The 16,431-nt window shown below is 41.7% G+C and overlaps 1 protein-coding gene across 1 annotated transcript in view; it reads right to left on the minus strand.

The window, feature by feature from the left end:
- Positions 1–15,908, minus strand: part of LAMC1 (laminin subunit gamma 1) — a 123,493-nt gene extending 107,585 nt beyond the window's left edge. The window contains exon 1 of the mRNA XM_082833796.1: positions 15,085–15,908. Within this exon, the coding sequence (XP_082689922.1) occupies positions 15,085–15,499 (415 nt within the window). The 5' untranslated portion in view covers positions 15,500–15,908. The remainder of the gene's footprint in view (positions 1–15,084) is intronic.
- Between the last annotated feature and the right edge of the window lie 523 nt (positions 15,909–16,431).

The following is a 16,431-nucleotide window of genomic DNA, read 5'->3' on the forward strand; positions in this document are numbered from 1 at the left end:
CTCCAGTGGCAGATGATACAATGATGTGGACCTCTGTCGGGTCTCAGTCTTGAAAGTTAGGCATACACTCCTCAGCAGCATCTTCCCATTTGTAATACAGAGGTAGCTATCACTCAGCTTCAACCACACACTTGAGGACAGCACCCTAAGGGATGGCAAATCATGAAGATGAAAGGACCCTAGGCCCCAGAATGTCTGTGTGGATCAGAGCTACCTTGCTGCTCACTCAGGACTACCACATGAAAGAGAAACCTCTATGTTTCTTGAACTACTTTATCATTGGCGCTCTTTACTACTATGGCTTAGTTTTTACCTAACAACACTGGTGAGGAAGCTACATCATGGACTAGCCATCCCACTCCACCTGTCCAATTTCAATAACCCTATGTAATAGGCAAACTCCATCTTGGGAAAATCTAAACAAAACTGCCATTTCTCACCCTCATCTGCATTCTGGGGCTGTAGCCTCACAGAAATAGGAATTCATTCATTCAGCAAACTTTTGAGCACCCACTACTAAATGAAAGGTATTATGCTATACACTAGGAATATATAAGCCAACGTAAAAAAGAAAGCCAAGGGGACCCTCCTTGGGCAGGTCCTCTGTTCTGCATGCTTTTCACCCAGAAGTTAAGCTCTAGGTCTTCCTGTCTGTCCCATCTCCAGCACTTTGCAGTGCCTTTTACATAACAGGCACTAATAAATATTTGTTAGGTGAATGAATTAAGAAATCAATAAATTCATCTTATCCTCAATGAATTCAGTCTGGGGGGAAACAAAACAATACAATCTAGCACCTCTCACATCACAGGCATGCAATATGGTCAGTGATTTTTAGAAATGAATGAATGTATGGGCATTGAACAACATGACAGCAAATGCTATGGAGGGGCAGGAGGAATCAGAAATCAAAATCTTCCCAGAGAAACTGAAATTTGCCATGAGTTCTGAAGGACAATTAGAAGGTAACCAAATAAACAAAGTAAGGAATCAAGAAGATGTAGCGCCCATGCTGTCTGAACATGTTTACTATGCCTGGAACTTAAGGGCAGAGTTCCAATCACACAATGAACATATCTAGTACTCCTTTGAATACCACTGCTTCCACTAATTAAGCCAAAAACTGACATCTTTTCTTTAGCATTTGCATCATCATATGAACTGCTGTCAATGCAGTGCTACACCCTTCTTTAACTTTCAGATTTAATTTTCATTTTTAAATCTAAAATCAGGATTTATTTGACTAGTTCTAACAGATCCTCCATCATATAATCAAAGAATCTCAAGGTTGGTAGAAATCTGAAAGGTCACCAGATAAATGTTCTGGGAAGTCATTTATCTTGACCAGCTACAGTCAGTTCTTTGCAGTCACATGGAATTTTTATCCTTCTTTTACAGCACTTTATATTTTGTCTCAGAGTATATTTGTTGATATACACATGCTCGCTCTCCCACTAGACTACACGCTTTTTATGTACAACTCACATTCTTCTTTATCTCATATTCTTCCAGTGCTCAATAATCATAGGCTCTGTATAAAATCATCTTTTAATCCAACCCAACCACATCAGCTCCTGCAGTCCCTGTCAAACCCAACCCGTTTGCTTGCTCCTGTATACAGCCTCATTGTTACCTCTGGTAAAGATGAGTTGTTGCACCTTCTTTCCAAGACCCACAGAGCTTCCTTCCTGTTTTTAATGCCAATGATGCCACACTGCTTCTCTTTTCACCTCCATTTCTATGTCATGGATTAGGGCTTAAGACTCCAAATGTTTGGAAAAAATGAAACAAGTTCCAAATAAACCATCCCTTTTGTAAGCTGCAGAATGTCCATATCTCAGAAATTGTCAGATGTTTCCCTGCAGATGTTTTAAGCCTAAAATCATCAATGCCCTTTCCCGTTCCACCTTTTGTCCCTCTGACAAGGTTACTGTGCTTCCTCGAGACTTCCTGTTTGAATAACCACACACTTGGGTGTTCAAACCCCCATGTGTCCATTATTCACCATAAAAGGGACCTGAGGAAGTAACCAGGCAGTTGAACACAAAATGATCTATGAACAAAAACAGCTGTGCGTTAGCAGGATGGACAAAAAGACAGCAGGGATCTTGACACTGCTGTGAATTTCAAAAACAAGGTCTATTTAGTCAGGCATGGTTAAAAGGCTGCTGATTCAGAGCATTCGTGGTCCATTTCATAATTGAAAATCACTGGAGATGTGAAGAAATCTTTTTAGTTACTTCCACAGAGTCTCACCCCAACACCAGCCTTCCTCACAGTCTCCGTTATGGGAACAAAGCTGCCTCTCCTTTCTCTCACAGCAATGGCACTACCAACTCAAAGGTTTCACCCAAAAAATTTAATACTTATTTTATTTCCCAGTCCAAAAAGCAGATTCCCCCTTCCCCAAGAGGTTTTCCTATAAAAACACAGGGAAGCACAGATATAGATACACACAGAAGAACACACAAAAAGAGGCAAAGAAAACAAGCTTACATTCTCCAAACATCTGGAAAGTATGTTAATATCCAGAATCAGTCTATTTCTGATACCCTAGATTTACCATCCATGCCTTGTGCCAGGATATAAGAAGTTTAAAGTGGGCATAAGTATAAAACCAAAGCTTTATCAGAATGGCCGCAAAACTGAATGATTCTTATTGCACCAGGAGTTGATGCTAACTTATTTCTTGCCAAGCAGCAAAAATGCTGAAAACAGTAGTAAAAACAAAAACAGCTTGAGCCCCTAAAGCAATCCTGATAAAGTAAACAAATTTTATTACAACTGCATTACAGATGGCCTCACAAACTTTCATAATCTGTAACAGAGTTGTAAGAATTTGGTATTCAATAGACTTTCTATCCCATGAACTTATCTAAAATACTCACTATAAATTCACAACTATGTATAGAGACACTCTGAAAGTTAATCCTACACGCTCAACCCCACAGAACATGACCCCTTTACCATGAAGGGGTAACCACATGACCAAAACAATTAAAGTAGACAATTGCTCTTCCGTTTCCAACTGTCTCTCCCACACAATATTCACCTTTAGCCTTGTGTTTCTTCCCACCTCCAAAAAGAACACAACTTCAGTGAAAATTTCAGGATGCTCATCTCTACCAGATCATGATCTGGCATTTAAATAATAGTAATAATCTAAAAACTTAGCGCTTCCCTGGTGGTACAGTGGTTAAGAATCCACCTGCCAATGCAGGGGACACGGGTTCGAGCCCTGGTCTGAGAAGATCCCACATGCCACAGAGCAACTAAGCCTGTGCACCGCAACTACTAAGCCTGCACTCTAGAGCCCGCGAGCCACAACTACTGAGCCCTCATGCCACAACTACTGAATCCCGCGCGCCTAGAGCCCGTGCTCCACAACAAGAGAAGCCACTGCAATGAGAAGCCCATGCACCGCAATGAAGAGTAGCCCCTGCTCACGGCAACTAGAGAAAGCCTGCACGCAGCAACGAAAACCCAACGCGGCTAAAAATAAATAAATGTATTTAAAAATTTTTTTAATGAAAAACAATTTTTTTCATTTAAAAAAATAAAAACTTAGTGACACCAAAACAACAGGACAAGTCACCAGTCCTATCAGGATAAGGTCCATAGGAGAAGGAACCACTAGGGGAGGAACAGCAACACTGAAGCACAGATAAACTGCTAAACCAAGGCAACTATACCCTAACTTCTTTGGTAAGAGATTAAGTAAATTAAACCAGGACCCATCCCTAAAACATATTTTTTACAGTTTAAACTTTCCTAAGTTTCCTTCCAACTCCAAAATTATTCTAGTTAGCCACATATTCAAAAGTCCAGAGATGCCAACATTCCAGAAAACTAAAGGTCTAAATGTTGTACAGGATAGGGTCAGAAAACAAAATCCATTTCTAGATCTAATCATTTCACATTGCCAAGCTACTATAACTTATTTCTTAATAGTTTCTGATAATAAGATGATCTCAGATTTTGAGAACATCTGTGCAGACCGCTCCTGCTTCTAATCAGGATTTGCTGCTGCTAGAGCAGGAAAACATCATTTCCCAGTCCCTGCCAATGAACAGAGAGCTCAATAAAAGCTGTTCAACTCATTTTCATCAAGCTGTCATGACCCCCTTCTCAAAAACTGTGAAGCTCTTCTCTTGGAAAGACTTAAGATCCTTTTATTCTCTTTGAAGAAAGCTGATGGGAAAGCCCTTAGAAAATACTTATGCTTCTGTATTTTACCAACTGGCAAAAGGGGTGGGGGCATTTTAAGCCCAATACTCGGCCTCAAATGTAGCAGTGGGTGCCATTCTTCCCATAAGAAATAAAATTGAGCATGTGAATTTAAATACCATCAGTCACTAGGATGTGATGATGTAACCACATGTATCACAGAAATGCAATGTGGACAAAGCAGGTCTGTAAAGAAAGGAGGATTGTGATTCAATAATACTTAATATTGAGTTGTAGAAGCGGAGGTAGTATGCAGTGGGGGAGAAACCCAAAATACAAAATCTAAGTGGGAACCCCCTTCTTCAGAGAGGAAGCAAAAAAAAAATTTCTTTTTTAAAATTTTAAGATATCGAGGAGTCCGCTGATTGAACCTTGGCTCAGGAATGCTCTGGGGAAACTAAGGAGATAAAGAGTGAATGATAGATACACAGATAAGATAGATAGACAGAGTTGTAGATTTACAAACTAACATATACAGAAATCAAAGTGAAGGAAGTCACTTCCAAGCCTGAAAGCTGTAACAGTGACAAAGAAATCTCCTGGGACCACAGTAGTTATTTATCAATCAATAAAAGGTGGTTACACCTTTCAGTTAGCAAACCTGAACAACAAAAAGGCCACCAAGTAAGAGTTAGTATTTACTTGAAGCAGAGGAAACGAAGTAGAACCTGGAGATGGCCCTGACAGGCTTATCTTTAAGGATGTCAGATAAAGTAAGCAACTGAACTAACTCAGCCATTCTCAACAACCAGAAAGGAGTCATGGATAAGGCAGAAAGGAGATAAGGTGGCGTTCCCCTGACCACCCTTCAGGAAACAGGGTATGTGGTATACTTTTCCTATCATTAGACACTGACAAAACACAGAATCTCATTCTGAAATTCAATAAATTCCTTAGAAATTCCTAGAAGCGTTAACAGCTAAATATATAACTAGTATAAGTACCCAAAACCTAGTATTTTCCCATTGCTAACAATCCTCTGTTCTTCACAAATAAGTGCAAAGATCTTTTTAAAAGAAGCACTCCAAATCCAGAGCTCAAGCAGAGATCTGTCAGAGAAACCAGACTCAGTCCTTTGGTTTGGTATACTTTCATTTCACTTCCTAATTAAAGGTCCTCTACAGGTCTCCGTCACTTACCAGGCTTGTTCTAACATGGCAGAGTGGCAAGTGCATAACCTATCCACAACAGGTCTGAATTCCAACCTAAATTCAACCTGTTCTACCTCAGAGCAGTCACCAGTCATACTACTATCCATAGGGGTCACAGTAGTTCTCAAGATTGTTTTAAGGATTCAAAGAGGCAACCGAGGGGTGCTCAACGAAAGGAAATTTACTTTCTTTTGTTGCCCAGTTTTCACAATCCGCATCTCCTCAGAACCCATCCTCCAAGTCTCTACTACTCCATGAAAAGCAAACAATGCCTTCACCATTATCTGGTTACTCTTAGACCTTTATTCAAACAAATCACCCTTCCTGGAAAGTCCTCCATTCATGTCTACCACTCTTCAAGACCCAAGAAGCTTTTCCTGGGTGACTGCCATCGACACTCTTCAAAGTGCTTTACAGGTATTCCCTCAGCACTTTAAAAAGTTTCAACTGAATTATGTTTACTGTGCTCATATTCTCCCACTGATTGTCTGTACATGAATGTTTTTGTCTTATCCCCTCAAAACACATTACAAATCACCTGAGGATAAAAAAAGAGTTTCAACAATATTACCTACACGTTCCATATTACAATGCCCATAAGAGAAGAATTTTCTCAGCAAAGTAAGAATTTTATTTACAAAAGAACTTTTCCAAGTAACTAATTAAAAATCACAATCAAATAGGCTCATCTCACTTTGAGTGGGTAAGTCTTTTCACTTAGTTGGAAATACTTCACAAAATTTCATACACTTCTCTAAGAAAGCCACACAACACAGTTCAAGCTTCAGACTTATTTCTTTTTTTAAAATAAATTTATTTATTTATTTAATTTTGGCTGCATTGGGTCTCTGTTGTGGTGCACGGGCTTCTCATTGTGGTGGCTTCTCTTGTTGCAGAGCACAGGCTCTAGGTGCGCGGGTTTCAGCAGTTGTGGGGCACAGGCTTAGCTGCTCTGTGGTATGTGGGATCTTCCCAGACCAGGGATCGAACCCATGTCCCCTGCATTGGCAGCCGGATTCTTAACCACTGCACCACCAAGGAAGCCCCAAATGTATTATTTCTAAACGGCTCAATGAGAAGAAGCCACTATCTGGAACATGTCAAAGGAAGGAAGGTCTTCAGATTATACATTTTATGTAATATGTGGAATATTTTGTTTTCACTGTAGAATTTAAGTAACAAGTTTTATAAAAACCAGACATTGTAACAAAAGCACATGCCACAGGGATATTCTTAGAGAACTCTCTAAACCTGCCCCCCAAAACACAAACTTACCATTTATCACTTCAAACCACTAAGCACCAACCAAATCCATCACCTGGTTAAAGGTAGTCATGAGAAGAGCAAAGAGAACTTGCTCTTCCTGTACACCTGCCCACACTCCACTTCCTGAGACTTACCAGGAAGCTCACCTGAATGCTTTTCTGAAAGCACTCTGTAGGTACTTCAAGTAAAATCAGCTGATACCTCAATGAAAATCAGCTGGTTGGCTTGTTTTGTGCCCCTTCACTCAAAAAACATTTCTGAATGCCTACTGATGCCAGCAACTGCTGGTAGGGTAGAAAGACCGTACGAGAAATAGAACGTAGATGATTATGTCTTAGATTCTGTGCTCTCCTATTTTAAACCAAAATCGTACCCCAAACTAACAAAATCACCTATTTATTTTTTGTATTTTAGTAGGTTGAAACTTTTAATTTTTTTCTAATTTGAAGAATAATTTAGATACAACAAAGTACACAAATATTAAATGTACAGCTCTGAATCTGTACATATGTATACACCTTTGTAACCTCCATGCAGGTCAAGATGCAGAACGTAAAGTGGGAACTATAAAGGAGAAAAAAAAAAGACTGATTACTAGCTGTGTCTCTGAAAACACTGACAGGCATCTCTGTAGTCACTGCCTTGGGCAATAGCTCTGGTTAGCAGAAACCTTCACATACAATGTGATTTATCATCACGAACAAAATTCATTGAGTCCCTAACTCTATACTCTATACAAGAGAGTAACTCTATACAATAGAGTAACTCTATACAATAGAGTAACTCTATACAATACCACTTGTATTTTTTATTTCAAGAAATTAAAAAAAAAAATGTGAAGGTTGATTCTGAATCCTTATTTCCAAAAACTTCCAAAACAAAAAGAAGATAAAATAACAAAAAAACCCACAAAACAAGACGATACAGCAAAAATCCAATGTTGACTGCAATATAATAGGAAGCAGCCATGCAGTCGGAAACAAAAGAGTAAAAGGAGGGAGCTGAGGGACTAAAACTCCAAAAGTTTTAAAAGAAATAATGTAAATCCCCTAATTCATCTCCCAGCCTTGCCACAAAAGATCTGAGAGCGCCATTGTCTAAGAAAGAGATAAGTCTGCTTTATTTTATTTCATGAATATGTAGCTGCATAGGGCACCAGGCTGACTGGACCCAGTTATTTTAGGCTGGCCTCCTGGAAGAGCCCATGGAAAGAAAAGCAGATGTACTTAATTAGTGTCACCACAGTCTGGCACAATACTCTAAAACCTCAGTGACATTTCTATAAATGAGTTTTCTGCTAACCCCATTTAGCACGCTGTCCGTTTTAGGCCCAAATGAGCCAACATCTAACTTTATCATTTTAGAAGAAAGGAGATGCTTGCAAATCTTAGCAAGGCCCTCTTACAAATCTTAGGGCAAGAAACAGGCAAAGTAACAGAACCGGCACACAGTCATCTCGAAATTTTATCCTTTTACAATTTAAGATAAGGGACAGATTAATCCCTTATTTTAAAAAATCCTCTCTGGAATTTTGGGCAGTAAAAATAAACAAACAGTTCTGCTCTAAACTTTGACACTTTTCCCTAAAACTCAAACAGACCAGCAGTAGAGCTGTCAATTAAGTATAGCTGGAAACAAGCAACAAGGAAAGAAGCATCTGTTGGTTCTGCTGCCTGTTAAATCTAGACAAATAAGTGGTTATTATTCATCTGTCTAACCACTTTAATGTGGTTCTTCACTATCCTGCAGAGAAGGCATACCTCAGTATGCCAGTCTCCTGAGTGTACCCATAATGAATTAAATAAACTAAAAATGATGCCACACACAATAAGCAAATAAGATGTTTCACTGCAACCCTTCTCCACAACTGCTTAATAATACCCTTTTAGAGTCTATTTCAACAACAAACATGTGAATATATATTTTAAAATAAAATTTATGTCCATTTCTAAAGAAAAAACACACGTTAACATTAAAATTTCAGAAACATATTCACATGTGAGATTCAAACCTGAGCGAGCAGTTTACTCATAAAGTTTATCCAGCTGATGTCAAATCATATAAAAGCCTAATTTTTACACCAAAAAAGGACAGTCACAGATCTTTCAATTCCATATCAGTTCCATACCCAACTTAGTACTTTTTAATAAAGCTACAGAAATAAAACAACCAGGTACCACATTCACAGTGGCATAAATCTCAAAAAAATGGAGAGATGGCATTGATAAAAATAAACTCAAGTTCAAAAGTGTTACTGAGAAGAATATAAATTAATGTGCAGTGTTTTGGGACTTCTTATAATTCAGGCATTCATTTATTTACTCACTCTTCATATATTTACTGAACACTATGCCAGACACATTGTTAAGCAGTGGAGATACAAACCCTCCAGCCTCCCTCCACACGGTAAGTTAAGTGAATGCTTTCTGTGTGTGCACCTTTTACCTAAAAACTTATTATATAACACTGAACGTATCGGTCTAGAGCAGAGGTCACCAAACTTGTCCTGTAGAGGGTCAGAGAGTAAACATTTTAGGCTTTGTGGGCCAGGACTTATTGTTACAATTACTCAACTCTGCCTTTCTAGTGCAAAATCAGTCAGAGACAATACGTTAATAAATGAACTTGACTGTGTTTCAATAAAACTTTATGGATACTAAAATTTGAATTTCATATAATTTTCACATGTCATAAGATATTTTTCTTCTTTTGATTTTTCAACCAATTAAACATGTAAAAACCATTCTTAGCTCATCGCCCATACAAAAATAGGTGGCAGCCCAGGGCTGGATTTAGTCTGTGGGCTATAATTTGCCTACCCCCAGGCTAGAGACCTAGGTCTCCACATCTAAGCCACAAGTTCCAGGAGGTCAGGGCAATGTCCAATGAATCATTATACACCCAGGAATCTGTATGGTGCTGAGGCATAGCAAGCAATTAACTAATGTTAGTTATATTCAACTAAACTAAAAAGATGATTAAGTCCCCGACCCTGCCTTCAAAGACCTCATGGTCTAGAAGTGGAGATAGACAAGCAAAGAAACAATACCATGTGATAAGTGCTGTGGTAGATACCTACAGGGTGGTGTGAGTGGGATACCTAATCCAGGCCAGGGAGAGAAAGAAACTGGGGAAGGATTCCTGAAGGTGAATGACACCTGGAAGAAGTGTTCTAAACCAAAGAAACAGCCCTTCAAGCACATGAAATGACAAAAGATAAGCCTAGAGGTTATAAAGGTCCGGATCCTAAAGTACCTTATACACCATGCCAAGGCACTGGACTTTATCCTAAAGGCTTGAGGAATCGCTGCAGAATTTTTAGCTGGGAAACGATATCATCAGATTTGCATTTTAGAACCATTGCTCGGTCCAAAGCGATGGCTGCCTGAATAGAAAGAGCAAAACTGGACGCAGAAAGACCACCAATTCGTTAGCAAGTTGTTGCAGTAATCAAGGTGAAATTCCATGGGGGGTTACAGTAAAGCAGATATAAAGATAAGGATCCATGAGACGTATGGCTGGATACAGGAAGTGAAAGTGGAGGCTTGGGCAGATTGTAGCAACGATGGGTGGGAAAGAAAGTGGTGGAGTTACAGCTGCCCAGAGACCCAGCAGCGGATGCTATCTGCTGGCCAAACAGAGTAATCTTTACTGATGAAAGCCTATGAAGCATGGTTCTTGGCCAAAGATTGGTTGAGAGCCTCAGGAATAAACAGTAGTGCTGTTCATTAAGATACAGCTTTGAACTGGATAAGACAATAAGGAATGAATTTAGTTTTGGACATGGCCTCTGGACATAGCAAACTGACCATGTCCCACATGGAGAAAAAGCTGTCCTGAAGATACAAATTTAGAATTTATTGATTTGCAAATAGTAATGGAAGCCTTGAGATTTAGAGGACTTCATTCAGGAAGAGTGAGTAGCATGAAGAAAAAAAAAAAAGGAATCGAGAAACATAAGTGAAAAGGAACAGAGGGAACAGCAGGAAAACCAAGGGAGTCTAATATCTCTGAATCAGTATATACATGAACTTGTATTGATATTTTAAAGTTGCCCTGGAATAAACTAGTCATTCTTTTGAGAGATTTGTTAGAGAAACGAAGAACTGCAGGAGCTAGTATGTTAGACTGAGTCAAAACCCTACCTCCACCATAATTTTTGGCAAATCACAACCTCAGGACCCTCATCTTTGCCTTCCCTCACGGAGTTATGAAAATCTAATCAGTGATAAACTGGAGGCTTTATAAACTGTAAAGTATTATAAAGGAACTGCTGATTTATTATTGTAATGGCATTACATCTGGGTATGAAAATTCCATCTAACAGGGGATACACTTCTGAAGAATGGACCTTCAATCTTCTACACCTTTCTATCAGGTACCGCACCACGTATTCAGTAGGTATTTAAAATATGTTTGCAGAATATTTGGGAGTAACGTGAGAATGTATGCACAGGGAAAGGAGTGCATAGCAAAAGGCATGTCCAACTTCCTAAAAGGATTTAGAACTGAAATAGTCAAACTTTATCCCTCCCACAAATGTGGCCAATGACAAAATAATGGGGGGAGGGGAGCTCATAGTTCCAAACTTTCTCCTAATGTGTAAACTGTTTTTCTGAATGCTTTAGAAACATGAAAAAGGTATTTACGGAAAAAGCAGTGAATTGTAGAACAGGAAAACAGCCAACAGCAACTTTATAAAACTGTGTTCACCAACTGCTGGCCACTAAAGAAGAGCTCCTTAACTCCTCAAGTTGAAACCTGCAAAATGTAAATCAGGCCTTTGTAAGACAAACTAAAATAGTGTCCCCTCAGGGTGCACAAATACCACAGTGAAGTCACCAGAGTTCTAACAGAGTCAGAACCTACCTCGCAAAGATATTCCCGGGGAAAAAAATTTGCTGTTTGTTTCATGTTAAATACACACTAAGAGGACCAAACAGAATAAAATGTAATATCCTTATATAGCAATTATTGTGATTTAGACACACAAAAACAATATTTAGATACAGCTTAAAAGTGTCATTTAATCACTGCTTGTTCCTAAAGCTTATAAGGAGCTTGGACACCAATCTGGCAGACTGGACACCCAGTCTGCCAAGTTTTCATCTACAGTGACTATCAAGTTAATTAAAGGGGCTGTTTAATAAAAGGCAAATCCTCAGATGCAATCTTACTATCAACTACTCTGCTGATAAGGATAAAACTTATTATAAAACACAAAAGCCAGACTTTTAAAAAGCAGTTGAATAATTCATATAAGAGTTAGGAGAGAAGATCCAGAAGTGAAAGGCAAAATAAGAAAGACTTCTTTTTAGAAAAGGATGCCTTGCTGAGATTTCTCTCCACAATGGGCAGAAAATACAGTTCTGATGCCCACAGCAACTTTAACTCATTATATCTAAGTATACATTGCACCCTGTACCCTGGATAACTGTAAATGGTGCTTAAGACATGGCTGCTTACAGAAACAATGCTGATTTTCCTGGCTTTTGTACAAGTGATGATAATGGTACAATCACCTAATTTGTACTTGCCATCTGTTAAAATATGCCTCACCCCCCCAAAAAAGGTACCAGTTAAAATGATCGTGTAATTTTATACATACATGTGTATGCATGAAATGTTTCTGGAAGGTTACGTAAAAAATTGTGAGCGACAGTCTCTAGGGCAACTTAGCAAATGGAGATGAAGAGACTCACTAGTCATTATACTGTTTTAATTCACTATGTCATGTTTTACTTTTACAATAAAAAAAGTCTTAGGATCACTGGCAAAATATGTATATTTCTTGTGACAACTTAACTGTGATCTGACTTTGCTTATTTTAAAGTTTACTGTGCTTAAAGTTCAACATCAAAAGGAAGGCTACAAAAGTGGTGGCTAGACCTAGTTCTTTCACACTGCTCCCTTCGAGTTTCACATGCTCTGTAAGGGCAAAGCACAATATGCATCACTTGTTTAAGGGTATGTGAAATTTGAACTGGATGGGAGATTTAATAGATGCACAAACAGTCATGGTCCTTGAATTCATGGGAAATAATTAGTTAGCTAGAGCCCATGGAGTAACTGTAGTTAAGGAGTGAATGTGCTGAATATCAAAACACACAATAATACATAAAGCCCTGCCTATATATTGTTAAGTTATAGATCATAACATTCATGAATACATATATCCTTGTCATGAAAAAAGAGAGGGGAGAGAGAGAGAGATTGAGACATCAACGCCACTACACGCAAATCTCCCTCCCCTTCCCCATCTTCTCCACACACAGTTTCCTCCAGGACAGCATTTCTGATGGCACAACAAGTACAATAACTTCTAGTCAAGTTTTTAGAAATTGTCTATCTAAAAATCTTCAAGTAAATGTTCTTACAGTATTTGTATGGAAACTATTTTAAATCACTTTTATTTACTTAGAAGTTTTAAATCTATAGTTTTATGAACTTCATTTAGCAAGAATGTTACCAAAAACTGAAGAATTTTTCAGCAAAACAAGTTCAAGCATATATAACATTTTCAGAGTAAAAAGTCTTTCGAGCTTTTTAATCACTAGGACCCAAAGCTCATATTATCGGCCTCCCAGTAGTAGCAACCTAACTTGACGGATACTATCTTACCTAACACATTATCTTTGTAATAGAGAAGTAATCACCGAGTAATCTACCTTCCTCTACCATCACCTGAAGTAACCTTTTGCTACATAGTGCTCACAGCAGAAAATTCAGAAGGTCCAGATTGACAGCCCTATCTTTACCTAAATAAGAGATTCTTATTCAGAAATTTTCAGTTGAATCTCAGGCATTTGAGACACATGCTTTTGCTTTGAAATTTTTAATATTTCAAAACAGATAAAATAAATAAGACGCTGTAGGCATTCAAAATTCAACACAGAAGCTTTAAAAAGACAAAAAAAATTTTTTTTAATAATTGGATACAAGTTTCAAAACTAATCTTGGCCAAGTTTAAAAATACAACACTTAGGAGAAAAGTGATAAAGAGCATCCCCACAAAGTCTTAGGAGGGCCTAGGTCTCTTGCAGAATCTTTAGAAAGGCACCTGTTCCAAGATACTGCTTAGTTCCATGTTTCCAATACCTTTGAAAAACTGAACTCAGTTTATTTCTTCCACCTCTGAAAAACAGGTGCCTTAGAGTTCCAGTTTATGAACTTACTTTTGAAAAGTTTCATCTTCCTAATAACTTGTCTACAAATAAAATGATATTTACTACAAAGGTGCTAAATACTGTTTTTCTAAAACTTGCTCCACACACAGTAATTTAACTCCACTTTTCAAAGTACTTTCTCTAGAATCTTGACACTTTCATAAAATTTAATGTATCAGAGAGCAGTGGAAAGAAAAATAGAAAAACCACGCCCCAAAGAACCATGTGCCTACCAAACGTTCCTTTCGAAGATTCCCCAAATAATGTTACTAGCCTTATAGCATTATACTGCTTTGATAGAAGAATGGCTTGGCACGCTGTTCGCTCTGGAAGTTCATTACTACCAGCTACTGGTCTGCAACGGGACTGAAGCTCTGCCCGTCAAGGCCAGTTTCTCACGCATGTTACTCTGTTAAACACAATAATGAATCATTCTGCTCGTTTGTATATTTCAACGATGAAGAAAAACTGACCCAGATCAAACATGATTTTTAATACTCAGGGATAAACATGTCCATCCTCGTCCACCACCCAGCAATGAAGTTTTCTATACATCCCTTTCCTGATTGCTAAAAGGTCACTTACACATGCTTCTACACTTGCTTTGAATCAAAGCAAAAGGAAAGACAGTGAGGAGAGCCTTTTTACTCAGGGACAAAACTGTACCCAACAATTACAGTGAGTGCAGATACTTCCTTTTGTTTTGTCTGTACCAGGATTATCAGTGAAATCGCTCTGTGGCCCTTAATTAAAGCTGAACAACTTTAAAGAACAATAACTTTAAAAGTGAACTTCTATTTTAACTACACATAGGCAACAGCGGTAGTAAAGTCATTTGCTCCCCGCAAACCCCCTTAACTTAGACCCTTTCCTCTCTAGCTTATTCAGCAAAGCAAACAGCAATCACCCTCAACCCTGGAGAGAAAGTCTTTTAAACAAGGTAAAAGTGCTAAAGGTTGACAAGCGAGGAGGGGGGGTTCTGATTAACGCTTCAGGAAAGAGGGACCAAAACAGCCGAAATGGCGAATAATCAAGGGGGCGAAAATCCGGCTAAGTTATTTATAGACTAGGAAAGCAAACAGAGAGAGATGCTGGCGGGAAGCATCTTGGCTCGCGGGATGTTAAGTGCTAGATCTAGTTTAGAAGCTGGAGAAGGGAATTTCTGTGTGGCCCATGCTGGGAAGCAGAGAGCCACCACGCGGCTGTTTGGTCCCCGCAGACTGGGTGAGGGGGTGAGCAGTAGTGTAGTAGGGGATGGGGCTGTCACCGCTTACCCAGATGCAGCGTGAGGTTGATGGAGTTGGGGTACTGCACCCCGGCCAGCATGGTCTGGCTCTGCCACCAGGTGGTGTCGGCCTGGTTGTTGTAGTCCGTCAGAAAGGCTGCCCCGTGCTGCAGGTGGGGCTGCCCGGCGTCGCACAGGTGACAGGACTTGGTGACCCCGGTCACCCCGGTCTGCACACAGTACTCCTCGGGCGGAGTCCCGCACGTGTTGGTGGCCACCACGGTCACGTTGAAGGCGGCGTTGACGAATTCGGGCATGCAGCGCTGCGACCGCCCGCCCTCGTCCGTGCACTCGTCCATGGCTGCCCGGGCGCAGCCGGCCGCAGCGGCCGCCAGCACAGCCAACACCCGCCAGAGGCCGCCCCGCGGCCGCAGCGCCGGCGCGGCCGGTTTGCTGCCCCTCATCCCGCCGCCCGCGCGCTGGGCCACGGCAAAGGCAAGAGCGCGGGCGCGTTCCTCTCGTGCAGCGGCGTCCCTCGGAGGCCGCTCAGCGGGCTGAGCCTCGGGGCCCAGTGGCCGGACTCTCCGGACGGGCGGTGGCGGCGGCTCGCGGCGGAGAGGCGGTCCGGAGGGCGCCCCTGGCGAGAACTGCGCGGCTCGCTAACCACTGCCCCGCACGCCGCCTCCGCGCCTCCCTCTCCCACCCGGGACACAGCCGGCACTCGCCACCGACCCCCGACTTCCGAGCGCGTACCCGAGCGCGCGCCCCCGGGGAGGAAGGAGCAGGGGGTGGGATCGGCAGGGTGGGGTGGGGTCTGCCGAGAAAGCCCAACCCCGGCGTCCTCTCAGTAGCTCCCGCGGCCCCCGTAGCCGCTCCCCGGCTCTCCACGCGCGGTGGACTGCGCGTCCGCCCCGGCAACTCGCGGCGGCGGCGGCGGCGGCAGCGGCGGGGGCGGTGACATCTCGCGCTCGAGCCCGCGGCGCGCGATCGGCGGGGGAGGGGCTTTGAGGGGCGCGAGGGATGGGCGGGGAGCGGGAGGAGAGGGGAGGGAGGGGCGGCAGGGCGGTGCATGCCGGGAGGGAAAGGAAGGCAGCGGAGAGGCAGCTCCCAGCCGGGAGGTGGATGCCAGGGTTCCCTGGCGCCGAGTCCCCGGAAGACTCGGGATTAGGGGAGCGGGTAACGGAGGGGGCCTTAAAGGGGCGACGCCGGAGGGGTGAGGTCGCTCGGAGTCGGCCTTTGGGCCCCACGCCGGTCTGGGCCGCAAGAGCGCGGATCCCCGCCCCGCCAGGTGTCAGTCCTTGCGTCCAGCCGGCAGCACCCCGGGCCAGGGACCAAAGGGACCCGATCGATGGTGGGGACTGCCCGCAGGCTCTTCGCCCCAGCCGGCCGCCCCGGG

The sequence above is a fragment of the Leucopleurus acutus genome (genome assembly GCF_964270905.1).
Source record: "Leucopleurus acutus genome assembly, chromosome: 2".
Classification (NCBI taxonomy): Eukaryota; Metazoa; Chordata; class Mammalia; order Artiodactyla; family Delphinidae; genus Leucopleurus; species Leucopleurus acutus.